The sequence below is a fragment of the Grampus griseus genome (assembly GCF_964374135.1).
Source record: "Grampus griseus genome assembly, chromosome: X".
NCBI lineage: Eukaryota > Metazoa > Chordata > Mammalia > Artiodactyla > Delphinidae > Grampus > Grampus griseus.
Genome location: NC_138999.1, coordinates 112,701,557 through 112,723,560, shown reverse-complemented (window position 1 = coordinate 112,723,560; position 22,004 = coordinate 112,701,557). Strand labels below are relative to the sequence as shown.

At 40.7% G+C, this 22,004-nt stretch overlaps 1 protein-coding gene across 1 annotated transcript in view; it reads right to left on the bottom strand.

Annotated features, from left to right (window-relative positions):
- The window catches only part of STK26 (serine/threonine kinase 26), a 64,926-nt gene extending 50,003 nt beyond the window's left edge, over positions 1-14,923 (bottom strand). Inside the window, exons 1-2 of the mRNA XM_082680647.1 lie at positions 14,824-14,923; positions 14,571-14,721 (exon numbers count right to left, since the gene is read on the bottom strand). Of these exons, the coding sequence (XP_082536773.1) occupies positions 14,571-14,612 (42 nt within the window). The 5' untranslated portion in view covers positions 14,613-14,721; positions 14,824-14,923. The remainder of the gene's footprint in view (positions 1-14,570; positions 14,722-14,823) is intronic.
- Positions 14,924-22,004: the final 7,081 nt, after the last annotated feature.

The window sequence follows — 22,004 nt, the reverse complement described above, 5'->3', positions numbered from 1 at the left end:
CCTCTTAGTAGAAAATTAATTACACATAGTAGAAAAGTAATTACACATTAATTGCCTCAGGAGAAAATTAATTACATCCAATTCAAAATTTGCTTGGAATGAATACATGATCTCTTATCTTTTATAAATAATAGCCTAGGTCCAGACTCCTGAGCAGAATCCCCAAAGCTCACAGTTTTACATTTGAGGAGATGTGTGCAGGCATTATTTCACAGTATAAAGGAAGAGAATACACTACATTCTTCATTCTAGTAATTAGGAGAAGACAATTTAGTGTCCTAGTAGGAAAAAAGAATTAAATTCTCAAACTTTGGAATCACTCGGCCATATTAAATAAGAATATTCTTTTACAATATATGGATCATCTTTTGAGTTAAAAGGGTTTTTAAAAAATCATCTAAAACCGTGCTTTATCTTTCAATCAGGATCATACTTACACTATGACTGCACGACACACTGCCATTAAAGAATAACACACAAGAGTAATCAAATTAAATTGCTTTGGGTTATACAGATTGACTCTCCCCAAAAACCCAGGCACGTGGATGGACAATGGGAGAAAGCTGTCTCTATCCTGGAAAGTGGGGAGGGGGCTGCAATCCCTGGGCAAAATACAATGTTGTTGTTGGTTTTTTCCAAGTATGAAGACATTTATACTTTTTAAACTATTGGAAAGTTAAAAGCCAACAACAGAATAATATAGTATAAGTCTTCTTAGAAAAAAGTAATTGGACTACAAACTTCTCTAGAATTCTTCTCCCAGCCAAGACATAAATCAAGTGGTGCTAAAAAGTGATTAAGCAAACTTATTTAAAAGTAAATCTGAGATGCTACACAGCCTTGAAATGCTCCAAAAAACTGTTTTAATCATTCCCTGAGGGAGAATTTTAAGGCCAGAACCTACTGGAAAAGTAACAATCATATTAATTCCAGTCATTTGGAAGAAAGATTTCTTCTCTTTAGCCTCCCCTTCCCCATCCCCAAATAACAGTCCAAATTAGTCAGATATAATCCAGTGATAATCTGGCACTTTTCCTTGTTAATGAAAAGTATTCATTTTGCCTACAGAGGGAAAAAAAGGCCACCCAAAATGACTCCAAGTGTCTAGAAACAATTTATTGGTGCAGTACACACGCCGCCAAAATTGCACATCGTAAACAGAAAAGCAGCTGAAATCACCATCCCTATGATGTCAGCTCTTCCCCCTGATCTTTCACAAGCTTTCTCCCAACCACAAAAGACTCTTTACATTTTCTTGCCATAACAAGTCGATTACGTAAATGTAACTTTTATCACAGAAGTCATAAGCAACAAGAAAGAAATGAATTACTATTACCTCCCCAATTTCCTTTTCTGTTAGCTTTTTCTCCTCTCTGCAGAAAGTAGAGAAATTTCCCATTCTAAAAAATATAGAGAGAATTCTCAATCTATAAAGCAAAAGACTACTTTTTCCCTTCCTAGGAAATACTGTCTTTCTCTTCTTCCAGTGTCCAACACCTTTTCCCTCACCTACATTTTCTGTCTGCTCATGAGCAGCAGAAATCCTCTGGTATTATGAAATTCTACCTTCCCAAAGCACGGTTTACACTGCAGCCTCCAAAACGATGCCTGAACCTCAGCACATAGAAGAGCCATAGCAACAGCGGTGATAGTTTTTTTTCACTTGCTATTACCAGAAATCACAGTCCGAAAAGATGACGATGGAGGTGTCACCTATGCTAAAACCTGATTCACTATTTAACTAGTTAAATCCCACGTTTTCATTTTATGTACCCTTTGGGAAGCCTGTGACAGAGTAAAAAAAAGATCTTTCAGTGACAGTCACCATTTTTCATGAAGAGATAAATAGTTAAAAAAAAAAGCAGCTCTCCTGTATGAGATTTTGTTTGCCACTAAAACAGAATCCAATGCCCTAACCCCCTCCATTCCCTATCACCTTAGAATCTAGTGTAAAGTACCTATAACAATTTTAGCTTCAAAATAAGAGCTTAGACAATGATCACAAGTTTCTGTTAACCAGAAGTCATTTGTATACTACTCACATGCCTCTGATTTTACTAATAGGTAAACAGATTTATATCTATCAAAAGCAGTTCCTTTGATGCAATGATTCTCTGTAAGACTATTCTACGGGAGAAATTAAGCAGAGAATTGAGAATCTTGATAAATATAATCCTACGTAATGTTCAATCCAATTCTAATTCACTAAAACAGCTTAACACTGGTACTGAATTTCATTAAAAGTTGTTTTCCATGACCTGTTTCCTGTATGGAATAGACTGCTGTGAGTCCAATTTCTTTAAGGATAGTAATAGTTTAAATATTAAAGACAGAAAAAGGAACTAGTGATGATAAAACTGCAACGTGTAAAATCCTCATAACACTGTTATGTATTTAGTCATAGGTACATATATGCATATGTATTTACCTTTTATAAATACATATTTAAAGATTTTTATAAATCTTTCTAAAGGTGGTAAAGAACTCTATATAATAAAAATATTTAGCAAATCCATGGATACCATAATTTTTACTGAGTACATAATTTTTACATCAATTTTACTGAATTCCTTTTATATGCAGACCTTCTTTTTTTTTTTTAACATCTTTATTGGGGTCAGACCTTCTTAAATGACATTACCAAATCATCATTTTCTGCTTCTTGAACTTAGTGACCATCCTATCTTTTACCCATTTTTATTTTGACAATGCACTTTTCTACTTTTTAAAATAGTTATGTCTAAATTTGGTACAGCTGACTAAAAACTCTACTGGCCAATGTTGAGCCTCATTTTCTTGAATAGATCAAAAGTGTTTTCAAACACAAAATATACTTCATGTACAATATACATTTCATGTGCATATACACACAGCCCCCATCAATTTTCCCCAATGAAAACTTAATTTACCGTCCAAAATAATGAAAAATGGGTCACAAAAGTAACTAAGTATCCTGGAAAAGAGATAGCTACCCCAAAAGAGGTGAGAGGTATAAGGTAAACATATCAGAATTTTACACCCAAACAAGTTGTATTGCCTAAAGGGGGAGAAAGTCCCCTAGGTACTCAAGGAACTTATTTTAATGGTAATTAAACATCACCTAAAATGTGTTTAGAGGTACATTTCTACACATGTTTTTGAACATCCTCACTGGTGGCACATCTTCGATTCTGAAGGATAATTTCGGTTTTGTTAGCTGTGTGTTCATTTTAGAAATTGAAAAGTGACTTAGGTCCAAGACTGGTGAATGAAGTGGGGAATCAAGTTTGCTCACATTGTTTGGTGTTGGCAAACTCATTAAGTAGGCCCATTTGCTTCTCTTATTTTCAGTTCTAATCCTTTGTTTAAACTGAGCTCTGAGCTTTCCTACATGGCACCTGTTGGCAAATGGCAATATATTAATCTGACAGGTATAGAGAATATTTTAGAGAGCAGAAGCTGGAGTAAGAAAGGCCATTTAGGAAGTGGTTTGATATTTCCTTAATGATTCAGAAGTAACTTCCTCTCCCCTCCAAGAATTTCCATATGTAAACACAAGGTGGCTTTGGAATATGATAACTTTGAATGGGTATTTTTGACATAATAGTAGCTCAGAGTTATTACATCCGGGTTTTGTTGGGGGGGAATACAGAGTGAGGGAAAGGGATTCTGTACAACAGAATTGATGATATGTATCAAAATTGGAAAAAGTCTTTAAAATGTCTATCTTTGGGGTAAATGGTGCCACTTACTGGCATTTAGGAAATTGGCATTTTATTTCACTTTAGCCAAACTGCATTTTCACAAGTATAAGCATAAATAGATTTCATGTTCTTAATAAAAGTGTTTGCATTTGAAGAGCATTTACTGAGCTGTCAAACCTACCTGGATCAAGGAGCACAGAAGTGGGTGACGGCGAGATTTTGGAAGCTACAAAACTTAATACAAAATTGAGTTCAGCTTCTTGGAAGGATGATTGAAAATCATGTTATTTTGATTTCTCGCAATTTCATCTACTATGTCTCTCCATGTAGGACCTCCCATCTCCATCTTCACTGCTGAACAAACCTGTTACTAATTGCTTCTGCTTGGTTGTGTGGCCAGTGTTTCAAATTCAAGTTTTAAAAATAACCCATTTTCTCCCAAACTCAACAATATCTTTGAGTCTTTACTCTCCCCTCATGTTTTTGCCCTTCCCATATCCAATTAGTCACCAAGGTCTGTCAAGTCTTCCTTACATGGTGCTCAGAGTGGTCCCCAGACCAACGGAGCAGCTGGGAACTCATTAGAAAGGCAAATTCACGGACACTGCAGACCTACTTGAATCAGAAACTCTGGAGGCAACCTAAATGTCCATCGACAGATGAATGGATAAAGAAGATGTGGCACATATATACAATGGAATATTACTCAGCCATAAAAAGAAACAAAACTGAGTTATTTGTAGTAAGATGGATGGACCTAGAGTCTGTCATACAGAGTGAAGTAAGTCAGAAAGAGAAAAACAAATACCGTATGCTAACACATATACATGAAATCTAAAAGAAAAAAAAGGTTCTGATGAACCTAGAGGCAGGACAGGAATAAAGATGCAGACGTAGAGAATGGACTTGAGGACATGGGGAGGGGGAAGGGTTAGATGGGACGAAGTGAGAGAGTGGCATGGACATATATACACTACCAAATGTAGAATAGACAGTTAGTGGGAAGCAGCTGCACAGCACAGGGAGATCTGCTCGGTGCTTTGTGACCAACTAGGGGGGTGGGATAGGGAGGGTGGGAGGGAGACGCAAGAGGGAGGAGATATGGGGATATATGTATACATATAGCTGATTCACTTTGTTATACAGCAGAAACTGACACAACATTGTGAAGCAATTATACTACAATAAAGATGTTTAAAAAAAAAGGAAAAGAAAACAAGAAACTCTGGAGGTGAGGCCTGGCAATCTGTGTTTTAACAAACACTCCAGGTGGTTCTGATACATGCTCAAGCTTGACCATCACTGCCCTAGATCACACCCTTAACAGCTAAAGCCTGGGCTATTACAACATCCACTTATTATATCTAGCCTTTCCCTCTCCAACCCAGCCTGTTAGGTTGGAAGCCTAATGTAATCTTCCAAAAACAGACAACGAGCCATTGCTTTCATCAGTTGACTTTCTTGATTAAAAAACAACAACAAAAACAACAACAACAACTTGCTGTAGACTGAGTTAAAAATAACTGTCTCAGTCTGGCATTCAAGGCCTTTCATAATTTGGTCCTAACGTAGTTCATGGCAACAAGCACCTACCTCACACCTCTGTTATGGAAGGAACCTTGTGTGTGTCCCTTTATGCCTTTTCTCCTGCCTGTCTCCCACTCTCCTTTAAGGGTCTGTTCAGGGATGTCCTGCCTAGAAGCAAGGTAGTGCAGTGACAAAAGCACAAGTGCCTAGCATAAAGGCATTCTATAAATGATAATTCCCTTCCTTAGTCTGATGTTCCTTGGAATGCTGCTATGTCCGTTTCTATCACATTTGGGATTCATTACTATTGCTCTGCATTGTTAGATGCCTAAATGTGTCTAATCTCTTCAGTTTCAGTATAAACTTCTTGAGGTCAGGGACTCCTTTGTGCTTTTTGTATCTCAAAGACAGGTATCAAGCACTATGTCCTACACAATGTGGGTCTTCCAAACTTTGCTGCTAATAATTTTCTAGCTTAAATCACACCTAGCTGTTTCATGAAGACTAAGCGTGTAAAGACATTAAACCTGGATCACCAGCGTCCAACTTGGGAAAGTCTAATATATTACCATTAACTGACAGGCACATAGGAAGGCTCAGAGCAAAGTTCAAACAAAGGATTTGAAATAAAACTAGAGAAGCAAACAGGACCCTAATTAATGAGCTTGCTAACTGTTCTTCCCATGGGGTTGGTAGCACTTAAAAAGCATACATTTGAAATATGCTTCTTTCCCTGAGGCTGCTAGACACACTGACTGTAGTCTCCTTAACCACAAGAGGTCAAAGTTCTATTTTCTATCCCTATACTTAGTAGCATGTGTGCATGCTTTGCTGATTGGTTTCTTTTATGCTTCTACTTAAAGTTAAGGCAGGCAGCAGGAAATTGAGACCAGGGAGGCCAGAAACTTTCCCAGCTCTAGGGGGCAACAATAATGATGAACCTAGCTCTGGGAAGAAATTATGACTTTATGGTTTCTACTGGCTCAGCTGCCCCAAATTTTCTTGCATTAATAACAACTTATGCCCCACTTGATTATCTATGTTGCCCATCCCTTCCCCATCACCCACTGCTATGTTATTTATACTATACTGCAGCAAGCAGTTAAATCCTAGCTTAATATAACATACTGTAAAGTGATATGTCCCAAAGCCAATGGCTTAATGGAAAGCCGGGGGAGGGGGATGAAAAGGCACTAACAGAGCAACTCAAAAATGCATTTTCAAAGAAAAATCTGGATGCGTCTAAATGTCCTTGAAGTCTTTACTCCACCTGCCAAAAATTCACTCCTAGGATTGTGTTACTAGGCACTATTGAAATCTGGTAGAGTAATTCACTAGTGTGCTTAGAAATTCCCTAACATATCTAGTATGGTATGGATTTCAAATCCAGTAAAAACTTCATTAAGTTGATACTGGGAAGCTATTTCTATAATTCAAAGCAACTGTTATTCTTCAGCTAGACACTCTATTGTTCTGTAATAAACAAATTGAAAAATTCAATGATAGTTGATTTGAACCCTACTTTTTTCAGTCCTTTACATTTTAAATTGATAGGGTTTTACAGATTTCTTTTCCTCACTTTTTTATAAAACAGGTGAAAGGGGAAGAGGGGAAAAAATACCACTACGAACACACGATCTCTGTTACAAGGATCTTAAAGAAAGGTTGAGAAGTTTTTATCTGTAAACATTTTTCATGAGAAAAAGATAAAAACACAATGCCTTGGATTTCCTCAGCAGCACATTCTTGAAGGTACTTGATCAAAAAGGAGGAGAGTGGACATTTTTTAAAAGATAATTAGAATATTTTTAACTCTTACACCTAAGCTGTCTATAGTTTTGTTTACTCTAGTCCCCAGGAAGTATGAACCACAATTTTGTTCATATTTTGCTAGAATATCCAAAGCTGTCATACCAACGGCTAATCCAATATTTTAGGACACGAATCATTCTAATCCATGATCGTATGATAAACGAAGGAAAAGAAAGGCCAGCGGGCTGCTGTCAGAAGTATGCTGGAACAAGTCCAGAAAAGGCTGAGGGAGAGTATAGCTCTATCCCCAGTAAGGTAAATGCTGGTGAGAGGTAATGGGGAGAGACAAGCAGGAATAGAGGAGAAGGACGGGATCTGCTCTGCACTAGGTTTCCTGGTTTCTCTGAATGTGCATGTCAGAAGATCTGCTTGAAATATATGGGATTTGGGGGAGGGACAACAAAGAGGATGATGGGTAGAGTTGGCCAGCAATATGCTCTTCTGTTTTTAAATATAAATTTGAAGTCATTTTCCTATTGGAGAACTCTTCCTATTTCATAGGATTGTTGAGAGGAATTAGTTAATATCTTATTTAAATGTTTGCTTTCTGTGGTCCCTACCATATAACACCTTGGTCTAAAGTGGCAGATGACCAAATGAGAAATGTACATAAGATGGAATGAAAATTTTAGCTGTGCATATTTTATTGATTTTTGTTCTTTTAAAAATGAGTTACCTCATGGCATTCCTCCAGAGACATTGTTTTATATGTACCTGTGGTAGAAATTCTTTGGGTCTTAACTACAAGAAATGAAAAGGAGTTTGTTGCATCACACCTAATAATAGTGTTAGTTTTTGTTCTCCTAACTCTGCTTTCTAGCAACAAATGAGTAAAACCACGACTCTTTCAAAAGATACAATTCATTCAAAAATTATCACCAAGCAGTTTGAAATTCTACTATTATATTTCTTTTTAAAAGGCATTACTTCCTGTAACATGTGAACATCCATGGGAGAGGTCACATAGTGAGCCATTAATCAAAAACACCTTAATATCAGTGAAATGTATCAGATTCTTTCTAATGTGACGGCTGGGACAGAGAAGTAAAGAAGTTTCTTTTATTTATTTGTTTGTATATTTGGGGGACGGGGGAACAAAGGGAAGGAACAAGAGGTTATTTCTCCCAAAGCCATAAATTTGTCTGAAATCAGCCCTAGTTACTAGGAAAGCAATGAGGGCTTCTTTTTCTCTCAAAGGTCTTGCAAGATGAGAATGAGAGCTTCAGTGTGTGGACAGCTGATTAGTTACAAGTATATTTTGTTAGACCTATTACATGTAATATATTAAAATCATTTTACTAAGTATAAAATGTCTACATTGTACACACATAAATTAGCCTTCATGAGCTAGAAGAATTCAAGCATTACACAATATATTTACAGAAACAGAATGGAAAAAAGTCAGAAAAGTCTAGTCTATATGTACTGCACTCACTAGCCTACACTTTTACATATAATTCATACCTAACGGTATAAATAAAAGTAAGATACATGGTCCCTGCTTTCAAGAAATTTACAACCTAGTTTGGGAGACAAGTATAACATATATAATTAGGGAAAATCTAAGGCAGTATATAAATCAAGGACTGGACTGTCTGCTACTGACAAGGGATATAACAGGTGCTTGGAAATGGGAGTGATTTCTGTAGCCTGGAACATTCAGAGAAAGTTCATGGGGAAAGCAAGATGGAGACCTTGAAAATCAGGTAGCATTTGGCCAGTCAGTGATTGCTGAATTGCAACTGGCATGGTAGAACAAAAGGGATTTCTTGTTGGGGAGTAGAAATAACTAAGTACAGATCTGTAGAGAGGAGCCAGATAACAGAAAGTCTGGAAAGCTGAGCAGGAGACTTTGGGTCTGGTGGTGGTGGTATGTGTGTGGGTGTTTTGGGGGGGGTGGGGAGGCTGGATTTCAATAGAAAAACATGGGTTGTCAAGCAGGAGTGAGAGGGGATAATGACAGTGTTTTCATGTGATTAGCCTAGCATTGTTCTGTAGGATGAACTGCCCACATACATCATAACACCTTTGATGAAGGAGTTCAAAATATACTCCACAGATGATAGCTAATTCATCCTAATAGCACTCACTGAGGCAAAGGAAATGCAGCTTTTATTATTCCCCATTTTGTAGATGATTTGCTCAAGGTCACTGAATAAATGAAAGGCAGAATAAAAAAACACAGTATCACAATGTTCAATGGTTCCTAGGTACCAGCTAAATTATATTCTCTCATTTTCTATAACTCAAGCAAGGGAGGTACATGATGGACATTTGTCCTCATGTGCCATTTTTAGACCCTCATGAGTGTTCAAGGCACATGTCCTACCATGCCCAATTCCTGTTTACTCTCCGTTCAGCCCCCAGCCTGCTTACCCCATACCCTGCAACTACCTCCAACTCTCCCAGCTCACAGTTGTCTTTGATTATTCTGTTTCAGCTGCTCTTCTGCCACTATCATTAGCATATTCAACATCTCTGAATATGCTTCCCACCAACGAGGACAATGGTTTGGCTTTATCTATGAGTGCAAGCATTGCTCTCTACCTCTTTCCACCTCAAATTGCAAAGGTGATCAGTCCTTTCAGAAGGTGGAAGGAAGGTAAGAAGCCTACATACTAGATTCTGACACCAAACTGAACTCTTTCTCCAATTTAGGTTTCATGATGAGAGTTAAATTAAGAAGTCCCCCCACCCCAGTTAACTCCTTCCCGATCCTGACACATTTTCTCATCCCTCCATGCTTTTTTTTTTTTTTTTTGCGGTACGCGGGCATCTCACTGTTGTGGCCTCTCCCGTTGCTCTGGATGCGCAGGCTCAGCGGCCATGGCTCACGGGCCCAGCCGCTCCGCGGCATGTGGGATCTTCCCGGACCGGGGCATGAAACCATGTCCCCTGCATCGGCAGGCGGGCTCTCAACCACTGTGCCACCAGGGAAGCCCCCCCCCCCCATGCATCTTAAGTCACCCTTCCTTTTCTTACAAGCCAACCCTCCACCTATGCTTCCTGCCTCACAAGGCCCCTCACTTCCACATGCTCTCTGGCATTATGACCTTTCCCTCCTTGGTGGCTCCCACCCTTCAGTTTCAAGTAAAGAAACTGGCATATAGTAAATGCTCAGTAAATGTCTGATGAATGACCAGAGCTCCAGATCTATATCTTCAAGTATTCGCTGGACATTTTTAAAAACAGCTTTACTGAGGCATGTTGAGATACAAAAAAAATTGTACATATTTAATGTATACGATTTGATGGGTTTGGACATATGTATACACCTTTGAAACCATCACCACAATCAAGATAACAGACATACAGCTCTACATTTTTATTTTGTCATCCCACTGTTACCTCGAACTTCACAAGCCTAGAACAGAAATCATTAATGTTCTACTGGATCTGGCTCTTCTCCCTGACTTTCCGATTTCTTTTGGATGTACCATAATTGTCCCAGTTGCCCATATTCAACATCACAAAAGCTTCGATTCTTCCTCCTGTAACTAGCTAATTACAAGTCTGGTAATTATATTTTCTACCTCATAGTACTAAGCATAGGGAAGGCAATCAGTCAATGCAAGGTCCATTACATCTGTACAGATATGAATACCTTGTTGAAATAGTCTCAGTAGATCAAACTGCCTCAAGTCTCTCAATCCTCCAGCTCATCCATTCAACCAATCTTAAGATTTCTCTTCCTATATACAACTTTGTTTGTTGAGCCTCCCTTACTTAGAAATGTTTAGTGGCTAGTCTGAAGGCCAAAACCCTTCCCTAGCATTCAAGAACCACCATAATCTGGACGCAGTCAAGTTTTCCAATCTTACCCCCTATTATTTCTCTAGTGTAATTCTTCATCATAGGTCAAGTGATTTTATCCGACGCTCAAAGATCGTGTGCGTGCACACACTTGCTCAGGGTATTTCCCTGCTTGGAAATGCCCTCCCCAATATGGATCCTAAAAATCCTTTGGGGGCAAGCCTTCAACTCTTCCAGTCAGCAACTTCTATTATAGAGTAAGTATCACAGATTTTGCATTATTTGATATTTCATGTGCTAGATTTATCTCCCCAACAACATTTTAAGATCTTTAAGGGCAGACATCATGTAGTATACTTCTGTATCCTTCCCAGAATCCAGTAACTAGGTTCACCAATGCAAGGCAATGTTTTCCAACTCTTAGATAAAAGTCTCCAATAAAGTGTTCATTAATCCTTAAACTTCATTTCCATATCACATCTCAAATAACAACCATTTACAAACTGTACCACCCTGATCATATTTAAAGATACATGAAGACTAATGTTTAAATTCTTTAGCAGGAAGTTTAAAAAATTCTTTCACAAAAGGCATAACACAAAGCATAACATAATAATACTTAGTACTCTAATTCAACATTTAACCTTATTCTCCCACCCACATTTTATGAAAGATTTAACACCCAATTTAGAACACTTGTCTTCATAAATACTAATGCAGGTTCTAAGGGGAAATATCTTAAACTTAAGTATGATTTACAACTGAGAACTTCAAAGAAAAAACATGTTTTAAATCATTAAAGAGTAAATATTTGAGTGGAAAGAAACAGGTTTATTGGCTTATTTTTTTAAGTTGTGCTTTAAATATTTTTCAAGAGTTTAGCTCCTGGTATGGAAAATTAGTTATATACTAGAGAAGTAAGCACAAATTAAGTACCCAAAAAATTCATACCCTCCACATTTGGTGTAATATGGCAAAAAGTTCATTACCACAATATTAAGAAATATTAACAATATGAGTCTGAATAACTAATTCACAAGGAAGGGTTTGAACTGGACCAAATCCTGGGTTTTCTTTCGTCACTCCAAGTTTCTTTTCTATTTTAAACTAGTGGCAACAGAAATTTCTTTGTTTGAAAGTCAGGAATGCTGGAAGTCTTAAGTGATAGAACAGGTAGCTCGACTTCACGTCTCTCCTCAGGGGGGAGAAAAACACTGTGGATAAAGTAAATTTGTTTTTATTTCTGGAAAAATCATTTTTTCCATCAATCTTCATAATTCCCTAAAATAAACTGTTAAAAAGTTATAGGCCGGTCGACCACTTCACCCAGATTTGTGGAAATACTATACATGAATTTCAAGAACACATGGCTAACTCACGTTTTCTTACTACTCTATAGGTCTAAAAGTTGCCCCTCTTTCACAAAACTCGAGGAGAATTCTACAAGCTCGTGATATATTTCTGCATCTCATCTGCAATATTTTTAAACAAAAGAATAGTCAAAGTAGTCTAGGCTCAAGAGTCGCACTGCATGCCATCAAATTTATTTTTAGGATACTCCACAATTTTAAAAGTGGAAAACTTTTGTGTTGCACCAAATGCATAAGAACCACATATACAAAGAAAATGGAAATAAGAAGTTAAGAATTTACCATTTCATTCAGACAGAGAAAATGACAAATAAATATTCCTCTCCTCTTTTCTAATATTGAGATGATTGCCCTCCCCAAATCAGGGTAGACAAAGTAATCACAACTTTGGGCAGACATAAAGTGAAAAGCAGAATTTATCTTTCAAAATATGTGATTCACATTCTAAACCACCTTAATTAAGATTTTAAAATTCAAGAGATAGGGAACTCAGATAATGAAACAAAGCAGGGAGCCATAATAAATACTGAACAGCAAGCAGTTCCTACACCATATAAATCAAATAAAGACAAATCAAATAAGGACCAGAAACCATATAAATCAAATAAAGTCAAGACAAATGAAATAAAGACCAGAAACCATTTTCTCCTCAGCACACAGAGTTCCCCAGAATCACAAACTTGATGAACGGGAGGCACTCAATCTGCTGACGCACGCACGCAGGCAGCGCGTGCACACAATGGAGAGAGAAGTACCGAGACCCTCAGAGACAAACTACACATCCGTAACGTTCTACTCTTCACAGAATGGAAAGGAGAGCACGGTGGGAAAAATTTCGCACTTTCTTCCACATCAGACAGAGCAAAACTGTAGTTAGTAATGCAAATTACTAATTCTCTTGATATAATCAAAGGCAGAACTGAATGAATGGGGTGAGGGGCAGTGGCTGGGGGAAAGAGGGAGGGAAGGAGGGGGGTGGCGTGAGAAGAAGGAAGTTTGAGGCATTTTGTAAAGCTTGAATGGATCAACCTATAAAAAGGCCCTAATATTTCTCATTTCCCTTTTTCTTCCTTTCTTTTTTATTAACTACACAGCGACTTCCTGGGACTCAACCCAGACTTGCCCTATATTTAGCTAAAAGGCCTGGTGCTTAGGAGACACAGGCGTCCTAGGTCAGATATATGTCCGACACAAACGGTCCTTTTGGGGGAAAGTATTTTAAAAGTCCCCTTTTTTGTGTGACCATGCATCAAATGTAACCAACTGCTTTTTTAAAAAAATGAATTCCATTAATTAATTAGTAAACTGAGGCCCCAATCCATAGCACTTTGATTTCTACTAGAAACATAAGCTGTTTACTACTCTAAACATTTTTTCTGAACGTAGAAAAAGTTTGCTTTCACATTTTTAGAAGGTAATGAGGCTTAAGTGTTTCTAGTCTCTGACCTATTCATAAATAGGTTGTTTAGGCTGTCTAGCAAAGGAAAAAAAATAAAATGTGAACGCTTAAAAGTCAGTAAACTTGGATAACATTTAGTAGATAGCTTGAAATGCACCGATTTAAAAACATAACAGCATAAAAAGTGTGTGGCCATAGCTTATTTCTTCTTCAATAAAATGAAAATATAATGGGAGAGAGCTGGGAAGATGTCGAGTAAAAAGTTGGGTCCCAGGCAAGTAGTCCCTTGTTCAGGACAAAAAGCTTCCTTTAACCGCATTGCAACAGACCTCCTGTGGGAAAGGCAGGGGGCGGGGCGGGGGAGTCATCACCTCCGCTACTCTAACTTAGGACCCTGCATTTCTCACGCCACCCTATGGGCTGGACCAGGTTGGGGGAGCGAGATACAACTTGGCCCTGAAGCAGCAGCACCAAAAGGGGAAAAGAAGTCACCTCGCTCTTTGCTCTACGCATACAGGAAGAGCCCAATTCAAAGCCGCCACCACCGACACCCCGTTGCCTTGCTCCGCCCCAACTTGTGTCGTGTGTGTGTGTGTGTGTGTGTGTGTGTGTGTGTGTGTGTGTGTGTGTGTGTGTGAGGGGGGAGCACCACTTGCGTTTTACCCCACGATTTCCGAGACACCTCCATCTCTCCCAAGTTAAGTGCTCCCACCTCCAACCCCCAACCGCACCACGCTCAGCCGGCGCAGGTGTCTCGCTCCGGGCTATTTTGTGCACCCCCCCTCGCCCCCCAGCATCCCCACCTCGCCGCGCCCCCAGTCCCTCCGCGCCCGGCCGGCGCAGTGCACCACCTAGCTTACACGCCGGGAAACACTGAGAACGCTCTTCCCGGGTCACCTGGCCGGAGCACCCGGCCCGGCTTCGGGGAAGCCCTGGGCCGCCTCTCGTCGCCCGTGCCCAGCGCGGAGCGCGCCCCCGGCTCCCGGGCAGTCACGTGGACGGCGGGGGAGGCCCGGGCGTCCTCACCTGCATCCCGGGCACTTGGACCGCCACCGGTGAGTGGGCCATGAAGGCGAAAGCAGCTCCGCGCGGCTTCGGCGGCGGTGGCGCCTTGGGCTCCGACTGGCTCCTCCTCCGGGGGTAGGTCGGCGGCCCTCCCAGGCTTTTCGACCGGGGCCTGGAAGGACACATACGAGTGGGGTTACGGGGCGGGTGGCGCGCGCGGCCCGGGGACGGGAGGTGGGCGGTCCGCGGCGCTGCTCCCCGAGACTCAGTCTACCTTTCTGGCGCCGGCCCGCCGCTGTGGCAGCCGCCTCAGCTGCTGCTCCCCCTACTGAACGCTGGGCACCGTGTGTGGCGGTGGCCGGGACCTGGGCTCGAGTGATGCCGCTCGTCTGCTCCTCGCCGCTTTAGGAAGAGGAGGTGGAGGCGCCCCAGCCACCCGCCTGCTCGCCGGGCCGGGGAGGCGGTTGGGGGCGGTTCCGCCGCTGGCCCTGCCTCCGCCCTGCAGCCGGGCGGTGTCAGGAGAGCTAAGGCTCCGCGCAGGGAAGGGGCTCGGCTGGGGTGGTTGGAGCCCGAGAGGAGGGAGGCTTTCCCGGCCCACGGAGAGGAGAACCCGCGGCCAGGGGGGCCTGGAACACGGCTCGGCCTGGAGAGAGAAGGGAAGAGTTCGGGTGACCCTCGGGGTCCGAGGGCGTCCCGGACGCGGCCACGTTGCAGGCAGGCGTGCAAGGGCTCGGGCACACGCGGCCTCGCAGAAGTCTTGAGTTGAAACTTGGCGGGTGTTGGAAGTCCTTCTTGACTCCCCGATCTGGTCGAGGGCGGGGACGCAGAGAGCCGCCGAGTCGGTGGACCCCTGCTCTTTCCCCAGCTTCGGGCCGGGCCACTGGGCGGGTCCGTGACCACTCTCCTCTTTCCGGATTCCCCGCCCCCAGACAGGCTTCAGGTGACTTAGAACTGAGGCTACCCCTACCTATCTCTTGGGCTGTCAGTTGGGGGGTTTGGTGAGGGCGACCAGACTGGGGCTTCTCTTCATCACAAGTTCTGCACATGTAAGAGAGAGGGAAGTTGGAAAACAGATGGTACATCGGCAGAAAAATTAATGAGGAAATAGAGGCATGGGAAATGAGATTGGGTCATTAGATGGGCGTATTATTGAACTCAGCATACACAGCAGTGGTTTTAGCAACTCCCTGCCTCCACCCCATTTGAAGTTTCACTCCAGCAGGGAGACAGGCTCTTTTAAGAATAACCTAACAATAACAACCGCTATAATAATAATAGCAATTATGGTCATCTCATTATGAAGGAACCTTTGAGAACCCACAAGGGGTTGTAATATGTAATACAAGTGCCAGTTTAAAATGAGAATGGAGTTCCCTAACTTGCAGGTTGTTGTAGGTCTGTACCCAACACAGTGTTGGGACTCCGGCAGACAATAAATGTTTCTCTTGTTCCTTTAGAATCTGTCTCCAAAGATAGCAAATTATTGTTATCACTATAGTTATTGTTAATGGGTGCCATTTTCTTTGTGCCAGGGACCACTAAGTGCTATGTATATGTTACCTTATTAAATCTTTACAAGGGTCCCCTGAGGTCACATTGCTTTTCTTCCATTTTGCAGAAATGCAGAAAAAGGCTCAGTGAGGTTAAATAATTTGAGCCAAATATCACATAATTAAGAAGTGGTAGGGCTGGGAATTCAAACCCAGGTCCTTCTAACTTTTAAGATCTGTTGTCTTAGCAACTGTCAAGTAGTATACAAAATAATGTTGTTAACTATAAGTCACCATGCCATACATTACATCCCCAGAGCTTAGTAATCTTCTAACTGGAAGTTTGAACCCTTTGACCACCTTCACCTACTTCCCCCATCACCCTCCCCTGGCAACCACCAATCTACTCTCTGTTTCTATAAGTTTGGTATTTATTTAGATTCCTCATATAAGTGAGATCATACAGTATTTGTCTTTCTCTGTCCGCCTTATTTCACTTAGCATAATGCCCTCAAGGTCCAACCATGTTGTCACAAATGGTAGGATTTCCTTTTTTATTGCCAAATAACATTCCATTTCATGTATATACACCACATTTTCTTTATCCATTCAGATGGCAAAGGATATCATCCTCAAGTCCAGGCCCTCACCACTTCTAAACTGATGATAGGCCACAATCCAGTCTCTATTTCCCACCAGCCCAGTTCACACTTAATGCCAGCTTGACCAGAAACCTGCAGTGCCATCTAAACTTTAATGTCCATAGAAATTCCCTGGGATATTTTTAAACTGCAGATTTTGACTTAGCAAGTTTGGAGTGGCCCAAGATTCTGCATTGCTCTCAATTTCCCAGGTGGTGCATATAGTGCTGATTCTTAGACCACACTTTGAGTAGCAAGGGTCTGAATCAAGCTCCATCATTTAAGGCTCATCTCAAGTCCCACCCCCACTGACTCTTCCTCATTGATCGAAGCCCTCCTTCAAGCTCCTCCTATTGCATGTTGGTGGAAGCAGCACTCACATTGTAGTTCTTTCTTTTTTTTTTTTTTTTTTTTTTGCGGTATGTGGGCCTCTCACTGTTGTGGCCTCTCCCGTTGCGGAGCACAGGCTCCGGATGCACAGGCTCAGCGGCCATGGCTCACGGGCCCAGCCGCTCCGCGGCATGTGGGATCTTCCCGGACCGGGGCATGAACCCGTGTCCCCCGCATTGGCAGGCGGACTCTCAACCACTGCGCCACCAGGGAAGCCCAGTTCTTTCTTCTTATTTCATGCATTTCATTTGCTTCTCTTACGTAAGAATTATTCAGATAGAATGTCAGCTTTCTGAGGGCAAGATTTTTGTCGGTTTTGTTCATTGCTGTATCCTCAGAGCCTAGAACAGTGTATGGCACATAGGAAGCCCTCAATAGATATTTGTTGAATGAATGGATGGATGGATTTCCTTTGAACTCTTCACTGAGGTTGGCATAGTGCTAGTTGGTATAGTGTTTTATTGATGGCCTGGTTTAACTCCTAGGCACTGCTCTTGCTGAATCTTTAAATTGTTCACTTTACTATATGTTACATCTTTCTTTTTTTTGTCTCCTAAATTATTTTCCATTACTTTAATTTCACAACTACCTAAGAGCAAGTTGTGTAATTTTAATAAATAAGGTAAGCATATCTAAGAAGTGACTTTTCTTGACATGATTCTGGGCCAGAGTTATGTAAGCCTGTGGAAGACTGAATGGTAAATTTTGAGACCTGAACTATTGAGAAATTTCCTTAAAAACACTGCTTTTGAGATCTTAGTGAACTTTCTGATCTTTCTTTAGATTTCCTGCTATTAAATAAACTGTTGTTGTTATTATTGATAGAGATCACTTGAGCTTTTATATGGAGTTCCTTGTAGTTTGCTTATGCTTTTTCACGTGTCTGTTTCTTAATTTAAACAAAATGACAAGAAATTCAAATATGCTTTTGTTATTCCCCCCCAAAACGGCACTTGAATATTTTTACTCCAAAATGTCAGCCTAGAATCTAATAACATATTACAATGTGTTCCCACAGCTTGAGGGGAGACACCACATCTTATGTTCTGAGTAGCCGCATAGAGTGTGACATAGTGTATCAGATCGGATTTGGTACCTGCTTGATTGATATGACCTGAGTGGGTATGAATACTTAATAACCACATAAATAAAGCAAAATTATATGCAGATTAAGCAAAGTCAGTGAATTCCAAGTTAGACTGTACCCTTGAACCCAATAAGAGTTACTCATTTAAATTTACAATCTGTGGCTTCGGTTTCCTGACATTTGTCATACCCTCAATATTAAATATTTAACTTTTCCCACATTTATAAATATTTACTGAATGGACTGGGTTCATAGCTAAAGTGTAGGTAGACAGAAATGGCCAAACTTTAATTTAGGCAATAGTGAGGTAATGCATTAGGGCCATGGTTCTCAAACAGGAGCAAATTTGCTTCCTGGAGACGTTGTTGGTTGTCATGAATTGGGGGGAAGGGTGCTAGTGGTAGTGGGTAGGGGCCAGAGATGCTGCTAACCATACTCCAATGCACAGGGCTGCCCTCACAACAAAGGATTAGCCTGCCCAAAATGTCCATGGTGCCAAGGTTTGAAACACCATGCTCTATACTCTTTGCATTAGGGTTTACTAACCAAGTGACAGACTTTTTTTTTAAAGTTTTTTTTGATGTGGACCATTTTTTTTAAACGTCTTTATTGGAGTATAATTGCTTTACAGTGGTGTGTTAGTTTCTGCTTTATAACAAAGTGAATCAGCTATACATATACATATATCCCCTCCCTCTTGCATCTCCCTCCCACCCTCCCTATCCCACCCCTCTAGGTGGACACAAAGCACCAAGCTGATCTCCCACATATCTCGCGGCCAAAAAACCAAAACATAAAACAGAACCAATGGATGTGGACCATTTTTAAAGTCTTTACTGAATTTGTTACAATATTGCTTCTGTTTTATGTTTTGGTTTTTTGGCTGCGAGGCATGTGGGATCTTAGCTCCCCAACCAGGGATCGAACCTGCACCCCCTTCATTGGAAGGCGAAGTCTTAACCACTGGACTGCCAGGGAAGTCCCATAACAAGGTAACAGACTTAAGAATCCTTGTTCCCTGAAGATTTTAGTTCAATGTGGTGGCTGGGGCTAAAACAAAGAAACAAACAATCCCACAAGATATTGGGCCACATCAAGGGGGTACCGGAAACAAAGCAGTATTTTTATGCCACCTTTGTGTAGACCATAGATTATCTTCCCCCAAAGAGTGAATACTACTTAATGAAAAATACTATTGAACAGAAAATAACCTTAAGCAAAATTTAATGATTTGTGTTAAAAAATGTAATCATGGAGCATGTTCTAATGTACCGGGCATTATCTAGGAGCCTTCAAATATGTTACCTCATCGAGATAAATTTGACCTCTTACTCCACTTTATAAAATTTAAAGGTAGGGTTTCACATTTTAGACTGTCACATTTTGAGACTCATCACTACATTAAAATGTATAAAGTGCATATATGTCTGAAGTGTAAGAGAAGTTGATATAATTATCTGAATTTCTTTCAATTATCTGAATATTTGAAACTAAAGGAAATTATCTGGGTAATTCTAGAACCTCACCATCCAGTGATAGGAATATTTTGATTTAAGCTACTAGACTCTATTGATATTTGGAAATATAACATTCAAAGGTTCTTTTCTTTTCTTTTTCTTTTTTTTACAAAAGCATACGTGATACTGTAACTCTCCTCTTTACTTTACTCTCTGTGGGTATCAAATTGGAAAGCACGAAATAATAGTTCTTGCAGATGTTGTAACCTCGCTGTTGTTCCAGCAAAGCATCCCAAAGAAAAACATATTGAATCAATTCTTGGTCAAGGAGCATTAAACCTGTGTAATTGCTTAATTCTGCTAAATAACCTTGCACCTTTGGGGGCTCGCACAGTACTCTGCCATAGTATTATTTATAACAAAAAACCTAGCATTTAAGACTCAGCACAGCTGAATTTTCTTGCTAGCTTTACTTCCTGACACTACTGAGGGGAGTAGAGCAACGGAGGAGGTGGGTGGAAGCAGATGCTGCTTAAGCGGTTTCCTGCTTAGAACATTTCTTTACATGTACGCTTACTCACTTTGCAATATTTGCATTTAAGTATGAAAAGAATTGAGCTCATTACTTCTTGCCTTCACCAATTGGTTACAGTACTGAGAGGCAGATGTGGCCCGAACAATTTCATTCACATGTAGAGGTAGGAGTCGAAAGATAGCACGATAAGAAATAACTTCCTGGTTCTAGTTTTGCTGCCTGCCTTAACTCTCACACAATTGCACTGTTGATCTTTAGATGGCTTAGACCCAAGGTGAAGGCCCTCAGAAGCCTGCCGGCACTCACTCACAGTCTCCTCAATGATGACAGACCACTGCTTGCTGTACCATTCGTCCTATAATTGAGGTTTGTGTTGCCATAGGGGTACATGAGGAGACTGGGGAGTTTCTTAGGAGAGATTCTTTGGGAGACTAGGCTCCTTGTAATGAAGTCAGGTAACTTCTTTGTATTCTCCAGAGTGCAGTTTTTAGTCACAGGAGAACCATTCATGTGTTACCATGAAATGATGCTAGACAACAAATTTGGGTGATACTTTTCCCCTCAGAATTAACTTTTTTACATGTATTGAATTGACCACTTGTTCTTTAATTTGTACGTTTCTCAAGAAACAGTTCTAGTCTAAGGTGGCAGTTAAAAACAGGAAAAACAAACTGGCAGTTGAGACCGAATAGGAAGTAACTATGCCATCAGCTCACACTGAGGAAAAGGAAGTTGTTGCCAGGACCTCTAAGAAAGGCAGTTGTGTAAAATTACCCTTCAACTTGCTTGCTGAGGTTCTGTCACCCTGTGGTAAAAGCTCCCATAGTTTTGTTACATCTGTACTCAAGAGAACATGAACAGAACTGGAGAATAGCAGGCAGCCCTTGCAGGACTGTTATCAGGGACTACCAGAAGTTTCTGGGGCAGAAACTCAACATTGTAGACAAGCAGAGCTCCCTCTCTACTCATTTTTTTTTCTGTGCCAAATAGATATTTTAAGATTAGTTAAAATTCAGTATGTTCCACCGTGAGGCCCACTAGAAGGGTCCAACTATAGACTGCAACAGGGGATTTTTGCTGAGAAATCGAAGGCAGAACGTTTTCTTATACTTTTACTTGGGCCCCAGAGCCAGGCTAGGCCACACCACCTTACCCTTTTTCCTTTAGTTTCTCTTCCCTTCTTTGCTTTCTCACATATTTCTCGAGCACAGTACCAAGAACTGTGCTTAAGTGCTGGGAATACAAAGAAATGCAAGGAGTTTGCTTTCTTGCAAAAAATACAATACAAAAACAAGAATCACTCAGTAACCTTTAAAAATTGTATAAAATTTAAAAAAATAAATAAAAAACAAGCAGCACTCAAAGTGATGTATAATGATAGTAGCAATAGAATTTTTAAAACTGTTACAGCAACTGGCACCAGAGAGCAGTTCATTTTACCTGCGTAGATCCTGGAAGGCTTCACGAAGAAGGTGATATTTGAGCTACGCCTTGAAAAATGGGTAGAGAATTGGGAAAAGGGAGTGGAGAAGAAAGGGGATTCCACATAGAAGGAACAGCATGAGCAAATGCCTAAGCGAGGCATGTGTATTCCCATCACCTGATGACCTGGTTAAAATACAGATCCTGTGCTCCATTTGGACAGATTCTGATTTTGAAGGTTTCAGATGAAGAAAGGGCATTTGTATTTTATTTAAAAAAAAAAAACACTCCCCAGGTGATTATGATGCGTCCTCTTGGTTATGAACCACTAACTTAGAGGAATGACAAGCTTTCTTTGAGGACGAGCTGGTAGTTTGGTCTAACAGGCAGAGGCCTGTTACATGAGGCATTCCCAGCAATGAAGTTGGAAGGA